Source organism: Danio rerio, chromosome 24 (assembly GCF_049306965.1).
Source record: "Danio rerio strain Tuebingen ecotype United States chromosome 24, GRCz12tu, whole genome shotgun sequence".
Lineage (NCBI taxonomy): Eukaryota > Metazoa > Chordata > Actinopteri > Cypriniformes > Danionidae > Danio > Danio rerio.
The window spans coordinates 39,453,112-39,465,964 of record NC_133199.1 but is presented as its reverse complement, the minus strand read 5'-3'; the positions used below and the strand labels follow the sequence as shown (position 1 = coordinate 39,465,964).

Here is a 12,853-nt window from a genome sequence, read left to right as displayed (position 1 = left end):
TGGTAGAGGCTGATATTAAAAGATTACAAAATGTGTTGAAAAAAGTTGTGGTAACTAGAAACTTTAGAAGTTAAATTGCTTTTTTCTTGGTTGGGCAGTTAAAAGGTTAATTAGCAAATATTGAAAAAATAACGCAAATATTACAGTTTAGTTCTTCAGGCATGCTTGTTTCTGATGGTGTTATCAAGCTGGCAACCTGTGAATGTGTAAAATTGGATGAGGAGGTGCCCTGTGAAAAAAAACCCTCTTCAATCTTTTGAATTTGGACTGTAACACCTAGTTCAACCACTAGGTGTCAATTCTACAACAACAGTTAAGCCAAATGCAACAAAAACTAACATTACTAAATATAATAGTAAATGCTTTTGTGAATCTGCAGTGTCTGTAAAGATGACTGAAGTTTCACTGCTTGCTAAGAAAACGGCTGTCTAAAATTGTTTTGTTGATTGAACTTTTCTACTTATCTTAACTTACATGAGTCAAATTGACTAAAACAATAAGCTAAACTTTGTATACCAAAAATATGTATTGAAACCTGATAAGCTGATTAAAAATAAAGTGACAAAAACATTTGTTGTCTTGACTTGTTGTCATGTAATTTCTTACAGTGCTTGTTGTTTGATTGACAGTTTCCAGCATAGCAGTAAAAACCAGGATGACGAGCACTGCCTCATAGCCAGATATGCCTCCCGATTGGCTGCTGATGAAGTTGCTGCGGTAAGACAGCCAATCAGAATGCTCGCTTCCACAATTTTACAATTCACTGGATATTAATGGTATAACAGTTCCCTAAATGGATTTTACATAAGTAACTGGTATTTAAATCACAATTTTTATAATTAGCTTTCTGAGTATTTAATAACCCCCATAATGCATTCAATATCTTTTACTATTTTTGCATTCCTGGCCTTTTTGGACAGAACAAATAATCAAATAAATACATAAATAAATTTTTACATTTTTAATTTTTTCAAAATAATTTTTTACAAAAGCCATATTGTATCAGGTCAACAACTTCTTATAAGAAAGGGAATACAAAGATATGCAAATACTTCTGTCTTGTATTCTATTTTGTTACTTCATTTGTCCCTTTTTATAAATAGAAAATTTAAGAAATTATTTGAAAGTTCAAATTACACATATATATATATTCATTCATTTTCTTTTCGGCTTAGTCTATTTATTAATCTCTGGTTGCTACAGCGGAATGAACTGCCAAACCATCTCTGGGAAATATATATATATATATATATATATATATATATATATATATATATATATATATATATATATATATATATATATATATATATATACTGTGTATATACTGTATGCACAGTTGAAGTCACATTTGAAGAATTATATATTTTATTTCTTTTAAAAAAAATTCCCAAATAATGTCTAACAGAGCAAGGAATTTTTCACAGTATGTCTGATAATATTTTTTCTTCTGGAGAAAGTCATATTTGTTTTATTTCGGCTAGAATAAAAGCAGTTTTTAATTTTTGAAACACCATTTTAAGGTCAGATTTGGCTTCAGATCTGACTAATCTAATGTATATGAACAAATATTATTTAGCGTCCTTTAGAAAATATTGATTTGCATGTGAGATTTGTGTAGGAAATATACAAAAATGTACATAAAATACAGAAATATACAAAATAAATATTTTTAAATGTGTATTTATATATGATTTGTGTATAGATTTGTACTATATAGTATGAGATATTTGTTCATATTTAAATATATATATATATTTAAATATGAACAAATATCTTATACTATATAGTAATGCATTTATTTATATACACAAAAATATAAACAGTACGCACAAATATATTTCGCAAATATGAACTTTTATTTTTTGGATGCAGTTAATGGGGATTAATTGTTTGACATCCAGTGAATAAGTAAATGAGCTGTTTCTCTGTGATCTGCCAACTGATCAGCAGAAGGGCAGAGTGCCGACAGACATCTCTCTCTGCTTGGACTCTAATAAACAGCAGCGACAACTCATTGCTGAGCTGGAAAACAAAAACAAGTGAGTTCGAGCCTGTTTGCTTTGCTGTTGCACACTGATTTGATGCAGAATTCATATTTAAATGAACAAAAAATATATTGTTTATTATTAGGGAGATTTTGCAAGAGATTCAGCGCCTGAGACAACAACATGAGGAAGCCTCTCAGCCTCCATTAGACAAGAACCAACAAAATCCAATGTTACTGGCTGAACTGAGATTGCTGAGGTAAACACACACACGGACACACACGTTTGTTTGTGTGAATTACGTAGGTGTCTATTGTTTTTATTCTGTACAAACTTTATTTTGTATTTTTTTTTTTTTTGAGAAATTGTTTTAACTTTTCTTGAAAGTCAAGTTTACATACAATAAGATTATTCTGCCTCTGAAAAAGCTCAGATGATGGTGTCGAGGTTTTGAAAGTTTCTGATTGGCTAATTGACAACATTTGAGTTAATTGGAGGCACAACTGTAGAATAGTATTCTAGGAAAACCTCAAACACACTGCTTCCTTGTGTGACAACATGGGGAAATCAACAAGCCAGAATCAACAACAAAGCCAGATCACAATTTGCTAAATTACTCTGGGAAAAAGACTAATGTTTGGAGACATGTCCTGTGGTCTGATGGAACTAAGATTGAACTATGTGGTCATAATGACCAGTGTTACATTTGGAGGACAAAGGGGAAAGCTTACAAGCCTAGGAGCACCATCCCATCTGTGAAGTATGGGGGCGGCAGCATCATGTTGTGGGGCTGTTTTGCTGCAGGAGGGACTGGTCCACTTCACAGCATAGATGGCATCATGAAGAAAGAACATTATGTAGAAATACTGAAGCAACATCTCAAGACATCAGCCAGGAAATTAAAACCTGGCCACAGTCAAGACCATGACCCTGAGCATACTGCCAAATTAGTTAAAATGTGCTTCAAGGACAACAGAGTGAATGTTTTAGAGTGGCCATCACAAAGCCCTAATCTCAATACTATAGAAAATTTGTAGGCAACGTTAAAAAAGCTTGTGCGAGCAAGACAGCCTACAAATCTGACTCAGTTACACTAATTCTGTCAGGAGGAATGGGTTAAAATACCTGAGAAGCTTGTGGAAGGAGACCCAAAACATTTGACCAAAGTTATACAGTTTAAAAGCAAAGCTAAAAAAAATACTAGGAAATATGTGTAAACTTTTGACTGACTAGAAATTCTCTAAAAAAACTATCCATCATTATTCTGGCATTTAGCAAATGTAAATCATTTAGGTAATCACAACGGACCTAAAATAGTAAACGTTTAGGATGATTTACCATCAGACATTTAAAAAAAAAAATGGGTATGTTCCTTTTTTTTTAAGTCTATGTAAATTTCTGGTTTCATCTGTATTTTACCACCTTCTTGTAATACCTGTGTCACATCAATGTCACACACACACACACACACACACACACACACACACACACACACGGGTTGTTTTTCATAGAATTTCAACAAGCATAATGTATTTATTATATGGGCGTCATCCCACCCCTACCCCTAAACCCAGCCCTCACAGCAAACCCAAAGCTAATTTTGAATGTAAAAGACTCCATTGATATGATTTTAAACAGCTTTAAAGTGGAACTATTGTGCAAAAATCACTTTTATAAGGGGTTTAAACACAGTTGTGCAGCAGCAGTGTGTGAATATAACCAGCCTCTAATGGTAAAAAATAATAATTTCTATTGTTTATAATCACACTTGATCAAAACAGTCTACAGAAACACTTTGATTGACATTCTCCATTTGTACATGTCATCAGAGGGGGAAAGCCCCGGCCATTAGTGATGATCTCTCTCTCAATAGCATAAGACGTTAGTCTTGTTTTGAATCTGCCACTATGCTGAGACACAGGCATTTGTAGCTCCTCCCTCTTTTAAAAAGAGCACAATCTCATTTGAATTTAAAGCGACAGTCACCAAAATGGCACAATTTGAATCAAAACCTATACAGGGTCCGTTTCAAAGAATTATAAAACATTATTTGTGTCTATTTTCAGCTGAAACTTCACACATACACACTCTAGGGACATCAGAGACTTATTTTACATCTTGTAAAAAGAGGCATAATAGGTTCCCATCAAATTACGAGGACACAAGACCTCTGCCTTTTTATTAACCACATCAACATTGTATACCTAGGTCATACCCATGTCATTATACAATCACTATGTGCGCATAAATCACATAAACTAGTTCACACACACACACATACACACACAGTTGTGAATTAGACACGAAACCCGATGGCTTGTGGTGAACAAGAGATGCTGATGGTTTAGATATAGACTCATTGAAAGTGAGTGTAACCTGATCACGGCTCTTCTCATCAATGAGTGAAAGCACTTTAAAAGCGTTTTGCAACACTGAAACTCCTTCCTCTCAGTGAACTTCCTTCAGTGTGCTGATTTGAATGGTCAACAGAGCCACGCAAACATATTTAAATATGCTCTAGTTTAACAATTTCTTGCTGCAACATGACATTTACAGTTATTAACACAGAAATTTTCTGGCATATTTTCAAACATTTAATAGTTCATTTCTGATGACTAATTTCTTTTGTGTCAATATTATAATATAATATTTTACTAGATACTTTGCAAGGAGCTAGTATTCGATGTAAAGTGCCATTTAAAGGCTTAACCAGGCGAATTTATGTTAAATTTGGCAAGATTCATTTAGGACAACAGAATTTAAACATATACAGTTGAAGTCTGAGTTATTTGTCCTCATGTGAGTTTTTCTTTCTCAAATATTTCCCAAATGATGTTTAACAGAGCAAGGAAACTTTCACAGTATTTCTTATAATATTTTTTTCGTCTCGAGAAAGTCCTATTTGTTTTATTTGGGCAAGAATAAAAGCAGCTTTGAATTTTTTTAAAACCATTTTAAGTGCAATATTATTAGCCCCCTATGAGCTAGATTTGTTTGATTGTCTACAGAACAAACCATCATTATACAATATTTGACTTGTCTATTTAACCTTAACCTGCCTAAATAACCTAGTTAAGCCTTTAAATGTCACTTTAAGCTGAATACTAGTATTTTGAAAAATATCTAGTCAAATATTGTTACAGTCACCAGCGATCTAACCTTCACTTTCACTCAGACTACAATTCGGCCAACAAATGAACTACAACTCCCTTAAAGCACCACACACACGCACCTGTTATAGTTCTCCATTGATTACACACACACACACAGAGAGAGACACACACACACACACACACAGCTGGAAGCTACTCAAGACTAATTACATGGACAATATAAACGGGACACAAACACACACACACAGACATTGCTGAGTCTTGTTGTTATCCTGTATACATTACATATCATTTACCTTGCCTTGTTATTCCTTGCCGTGTCTTAAACCCTTACTTTGTATATTGATGTTTGCTGTTACCGCCTGAATTGATCTCTTGCCTGCTTTTCAAATACTCTTTTGGGTTACCCTTCATGATACTGTCTGCTCCTGTGTTTGACCGTTGCCTGCCTGACCATTCTGACCGTATGTTACAATTATGCACCGTCATCATGGCGAAGATAAAATAAATCAGTTATTAGCAATGAGTTATTAAAACTATTATGGTTAGAAATGTGCCGAATATATAGTCTCTCTGTTAAGCAGATATTGGGAGGGCTAATAATTCTGACTTCAACTGTATTTCTCAAGGGGCTAATAATTTTGACCTTAAAATTGTTATTAAATTTATAAGAAATGCATTAATTCCAGTCAAACTGAATGGAATAAGACTTTCTCCATTAGAAAAAGTACAGAAAATACTAAAATAAAGGTCATTGCTCTCTTAAACATCACTCTGGAATACACACGTCACAGGACTAATCATTTTGACTTCCCCTCTATGTGTGTATGTGGTTGTGTTAGGCAGAGGAAGGAGGAGCTGGAGCAGAGGATGTCGGCCCTTCAGGAGAGCCGTCGAGAGCTCATGGTCCAGCTAGAGCAGCTCATGCTCCTCTTAAAGGTACAGCAGATCTTAAAGATACACAAATAATGACTGTTCAAATGTGGAGATGCACAAATCTCTGTTAATCAGCCCAACTGCTCCATCTACAGGAAGAAGAGCTAAGAAGAGCTGTAAGTCTCAGAGAATGAATAACAGAAACCGTGTGTATTAGTATACTTGATCTAACTGTATGTAGATTAACTGTATGCTGTAATTTTTCTACTTCCTAATATTGTGTCGGCTGTGCCTTTGTCTCTTGTGCCTTTGTGCCTTTCATTTAGTATTGTGCAAATTAAAATTAACATTTTATTTATTGAGAACACAAATAATGAAATGCAAGTCTCAGCTTTTGAGCCAACTTCTAAAACTTAAATAAATAAATAAATAAATAATATTTTTTTTAAATTGTAAAAAAATGAAAAGAAAAATTAGATTTTTGTTTTTGTATCAGAAAACATTAATATATAATTCATATCATATAATTTATATGACATTATAATATTATCAAATAAATATCTCATATAATTATTATATAATTAGTATTTATTATTATTTTTTTCAGTTTTTATTTTAAATTTATTTTTAATCATTTTGCTATGAGCTTTTAAAATATTTGTCACATTTTGGTTTTTCTTGTATGTTATTAATTGATGCTTTATTTATTTTTAATTATTAATGATGATTTTTTACATCTATTTCAGTGTTAGTAATTTTACTACTTCAACTTTATTATATTAATTATATAATATAATATAATATAATATAATATAATATAATATAATATAATATAATATAATTCAATATAATATAATATAATATAACATATAATATAATATAATATAATATAATATAATATAATATAATATAATATAATATAATTAAATATAATATAATATAATATAATATAATATAATATAATATAATATAATATAATATAATATAATATTATATTGAATTATATTATATTATATTATATTTAATTATATTATATTATATTATATGTTATATTATATTATATTATAATATTATATTATATTATATTGAATTATATTATATTATATTATATTATATTATATTATATTTAATTATATTATATTATATTATATTATATTATATGTTATATTATATTATATTATATTATATTATATTATATTATATTATATTATAATATATTATATTATATTATATTGAATTATATTATATTATATTATATAGAATTATATTATATTATATTATATTATATTATATGTTATATTATATTATATTATATTATATTGAATTATATGTTATATTTTATTATATTGAATTATATTATATTATATTATATTATATTATATTATATTATATTATATTATATTATATTATATGTTATATTATATTATATTATTATTATATTATATTATATTAAATTATATTATATTGTATTATATGTTATATTTTATTATATTGAATTATATTATATTATATTATATTATATTATTATTATATTATATTATATGTTATATTATATTATATTATATTGTATTGTATTATATGTTATATTTTATTATATTGAATTATATTACATTACATTATATTATATTATATTATATTATATTATATTATATTATATTATATTATATTATTCATTCAAAATCACCAATCCCATCACATAACTATTATTAATTTAAATATAATAAATTACTATTAAAATAAAACAACATGCTTATTCTGGTCTCTGTTTATTACAATATGTAAAAAAATAAAAGATCCCATTACAATTCATTATATTTTGAATGATTCAATTCTTCTTGCTGATAAAATGTGTGAAACCTAGTGATTGAAAATGACAATTAGTAAGTATTTTGTTGCTTCACAGTGATCCTTTTAATAATTTATTAAATTAATTTAAAATTACCTGGCTAGATTTATTTCATACAAAAGTATACAAATGAATTGTGTCCGTTTTATTTAGCAATAATCTCCTTTTGTTTCCCAGAACCAGGGTCCTGGCCCTTCCCCTCGCTCCTCCCCCAGTCACACCCTCAGCGCATCCGTCCAATCACTGTCCGGCAACTCCACGCCCATTCCTATGCCTGTCCAATCAACATCCGGCAACACCACACCCAGTCAGACCCCTCAGGACTCGCTGATGGGCCTTGGAGGAGAAGTGCAGCAGGCCTTCGCTCAGGGTAACACTTTCATTTAGTCACAGTAATAAAACACTTCAGGAGCTCTTGTAATCTTGTATCCAAAGTAAGTTCAACCTTTTATAATTGGCCAATTATAGCCTTTGGTTGGGATTGACCTGTTTTTCACATGAGATCCACCAATAGCAAAACCACAATCTAATTAACATCTTAATTCAATCTTATTCAATTTTCCAAAGAACGGAAATAGCAACAGTTTCATAATGACAGCACAACACTTATGAATACTACATCGCCACAGCTAAATGAACCGCCAAACTGTCCATGTTTTACACAGCGGAGACCCTTCCAGCCCAGTACTGGGAAACATCCAAACACACATTCACACACATACACTATGGTTAATTTAGTTTTTATTCAATTCACCTACAGTACAGCGCATGTCTTTGGACTGTGGGGAAAACCGGAGCACCAGGAGGAAACCCACGGGGAGAACATGCAAACTCCACACAGAAATGCCAATATTATATAACCAATATTACACTGTTCTACTTAAAAGTTTGGAATTTAAAAAAAAGTTATTTTTTATTATTTAAAAATATTAAAAGTTATTTTTAGTCTAATAAATAAAAAAGTATTAAAATTAGTGTTTGTATGTTTAAATACAGAAATAAATATTTAGAATTTGTATTTTTATTTATTTATTTATTATAATTATTATTATTTGATCTGTTAATATTTCTGTGTTTTTGTAACTGTATTAGAACTGTATCTGTTGAACATAAATACAAAAAGTCCACCAATCAGACAACTGCAGTGAGCAAATGGCACCATAATATATTTATAGCCCTGCACACTCCCAAATTAACTAAGCAAATGTGTCTCACTGCACTCTCAAAATATGTAAATAATGGTAAAGATATACAGTTGAATTTAAATAAAATGTTTATCCTGATTCATGGGATTGTAGTTCTTCTACTATATATATATATATATATATATATATATATATATATATATATATATATATATATATATATATGTATATATGTATATATATGTATATATATATATATATATATATATATATATATATATATATATATATATATATATGTATATATATATATATATATATATATATATATATATATATATATATATATATATATATATATAGTATTTTTATTTTTAAAAACTACTAAATTAAATACTTTATTTTTATAATTATTTTTATTTATTTTATTTAACATGTTTTTCTTATGCTCACCAAGGCTGTATTATTCGAAACAGGAAAAAAAATAAATAAATAATAAAAAAAAAAAAAAAAAATATATATATATATATATATATATATATATATATATATATATATATATATATATATTTTTTTTTTTTATTATGAAAATGAAGTTATTATTTAATTATATTTAAATATATAAATGTTGAGACATCTATATAGTTGAATATATGAAATGTTAAAACATCTATATGGATTTTTCCCAGAGATGGGATGCAGCTGGAAGGGCATCCACTGCGTAAAAACGTGCTGGATAAGTTGGCGGTTCATTCCGCTGTGGTGACCCCAGATTAATAAAGGGACTAAGCTGACAAGAAAATGAATGAATGAATGTATTTTTTACTACTAATAAATATTCTATCATTTGATTTATTTGTGAAGGCTCTAGAAGGAACTTAAGAAGCGATCTCCTGGTAGCTGCAGACTCCATAACCAACACAATGTCCTCACTGGTCAAAGAACTCAACTCAGGTTGTACTCTGCTGTTATGTTTTTTCTGATCAATCTCATGTCCACAAACTGTGTGTACACTTTGTGAATCACTGCCATCTAAACTTCCTCTTCACAAATGTTTAGAGGCTGGAAATGAAAGCAACAGCATCTCAGACTTCATGTTTCCAGAGTCAGACGTTCGCCACACACGCAGCTCATCTAGATCAGGGTAACAGAAGCGAATCTCCTGCTGGTTTCTGATCTCCTGGACTGGTTTTGATGGTGTTTCTTATTTCACAGGGCAGCTAGTAAACTGGAGCCGGGAGATTTCTATGGCCACGAGGATCTGGAGAAGCAGCTGAAGATGGAGGAACGGCTCAGACACTCGCAGGAACCCGACAAGAACCTCCTGGTGAGGCATTACACAGATTCGGAAGCAAAAGCATCACATATTTAAAGGGACACTTCACCTAAAAATCATTTTGTGAGCTTTTTGTGTCTTCTGTTGAACACAAAGGAAGATATTCTGAAGAAGGTCTTTTTAAAAGCAGTATTTTGTTCCTACCAAGTCAAAATTATGAGCGCTCCTGTGAATGTTTTTTATTTTTTGAAGATTTGGCAAATGATCTTTAATAGAGCAAAGAATTTTTCACAGTATTTTCTATATATATTTTTTTCTGGAGAAAGTCTTATTTTTGTTATTTTGGCTAGAATAAAAGCAGTTTTTGATTTTTTTAAAAAACATTTTAAAGTCAATATTATTAGCCCGCTTAAACATCTGAACATTCTCCAGAATATCTTCCTTTTTGCTCAACAGAATAAAGAAAATAAAATATTCCGAACCACTTGAGTGCCAGTAAATGATGAGAAAATAAAAAATTTGGGTTAATTTGTCCCTTCATTATGTGTTTTAATGTTTTAGAGTTAGCTTGTGAAATGAATATGCAAATATAATTATTAACCATCTGGAAAAATGTCTAAATTAATCTTTTAGGGAAAAAAACCCCTAAAAAAACTATTTATAATCTTTGAACTATTATTCTGCTGTTAAAACTATAACTTCATCGTTTTTTTTTATTTTTTAAAATGTTATAGTTTTTATAACTTTATATGTAATTATTATTTTTATTACATCTTTTTACTTTTTAAATGTAATAACTTTTAATAGCCATTAATAACAAATACATTAAAATATACCAACAGACAATGCCCATTTTAACAGGGCTAAAAAGAAAATAATAATAATAATAATGAATAAATAAGTAAACAGACAAATTATAAAACAAATAAAGAGATAAGTTAATAAATTAACTAAATAATTATTATTATTACAATAATAGTACATTAGTAAATTAATAATAAAAATATTTTTTAAATTACTAAAAATAATAATAATAAATAAGGAAACAGAAAAAACTCTAAAATAAATAAATAGATTAATTCATTAGATAAATAATAATAATAATAATAATAATAATAATAATAATGTTACATTAGTAAATTAATAAAATAAATAAAAATATATAACATTTTTAAAATAATAATAATAATAAGTAAACAGACAAATTATCAAATAAATAGAGATAAGTTAATAAATTAAATAAATAATAATTATAATAATAATACATTAGTAAGTTAATTATAAAAATATTTAGAAACTACTAAAAATATTAATAAATAATAAAACAGAAAAAAACTCTAAAATAAATGAATAAATATATTAATTAATTAGATAAATAATATTATTATTACATTAGTAAATTAATAAAATAAATAACAATATATAATTTATAAAATAATAATAATAAAGTAAACTGACAAATTATCAAATAAATAAAGAGATAAATAAATAAATTAAATAATAATAATATAATAATAATTTATAATAATAATAAATTAATAAACTAGATAAATAATAAAAATAATGATACATTAGTAAATTAATAATAAAAAAATAATAATGTAAACAGAAAAATAAAAAAATAAAAAAATTAATAAATAGCATCATCAACAACAACAACAACAACAACAATAATAACAATACATTAGTAAATTTATTTAAAAAACAAATAATAATTCAGTTAAGACATGCCATCTCTTATATATTCAACATAAATATGTATAGCTTTTGGAAGTGGACATTATTGACAGATGCAATACTGAATAGCTTACAATCGACCAGTTATTTACTTTGGGTTGATTATCAAAAAATGTATCCTAAGCTTTATAAGAATAATGCTTGATTGGAATAAACATTAAAAGTTAAAAGTTTTTTAAGAATTGATAATATAATTACAGTATTTCTGTTTAAGTTAAATGCTGTTTTTTTTTTTTTTTTATTGTTAATTCATCGTCAATATTCAGCAAGAAATTCGGAATAAATGTACTATATTTTCCTCAAAAAATATTAAGCTAGATTATTTATTAGAATGATAGGGCAGCACGGTGGCTCGGTGGTTATTACTGTCGCCTCACAGGTCACTGGTTCGAGTCCCAGCTGGCCCAGTAGGCGTTTCTGTGTGGAGTTTGCATGTTCTCCCCTCCGGGTGCTCCGGTTTCCCCCACAGTCCAAACACATGCGCTATAGGTGAATTGGATGAACTAAATTGGCCGTAGTGTTTGAGTGTGTGAATGTGAGAGTGTATGGGTGTTTCCCAGTTATGGGTTGTGACTGGATCCGCTGCTTGAAACAAATGCTGGAATAGTTGGCGGGTTATTCCGCTGTGGCGACCCCAGATAAAGGGACTAAGCCAAATGAAAATAAATGAATGACTTTCAAAAGGAGTACTTTTTAAAATATGTTCACAGTTGTGCTAGATTGCAATGATATTTAGCTATATTCCTGTTATTACTGTATGTTTGATCAAATAAATGCAGCTTAATGAGCAAAATAGACCTTTTTTTCAAAACTTTTCAGAAATCCCACTTTTAAACAGTTGTGTAATTCGCCAGCATTAATCTAACCTCAGC

The 12,853-nt window shown here is 28.7% G+C and overlaps 1 protein-coding gene across 3 annotated transcripts in view; it reads left to right on the top strand.

Annotated features, from left to right (window-relative positions):
• Positions 1-12,853, top strand: part of dtna (dystrobrevin, alpha) — a 60,329-nt gene that overhangs the window by 43,765 nt on the left and 3,711 nt on the right. For 2 of the 3 annotated variants that reach the window (XM_073940566.1, XM_073940567.1), the window contains 9 exons: positions 630-717; positions 1,951-2,042; positions 2,134-2,247; positions 5,944-6,040; positions 6,133-6,153; positions 8,001-8,193; positions 9,833-9,922; positions 10,028-10,112; positions 10,184-10,295. In XM_073940566.1, the coding sequence (XP_073796667.1) occupies positions 630-717; positions 1,951-2,042; positions 2,134-2,247; positions 5,944-6,040; positions 6,133-6,153; positions 8,001-8,193; positions 9,833-9,922; positions 10,028-10,112; positions 10,184-10,295 (892 nt within the window). The remainder of the gene's footprint in view (positions 1-629; positions 718-1,950; positions 2,043-2,133; positions 2,248-5,943; positions 6,041-6,132; positions 6,154-8,000; positions 8,194-9,832; positions 9,923-10,027; positions 10,113-10,183; positions 10,296-12,853) is intronic. The other variant, NM_001080581.1, reaches the window with a different exon arrangement.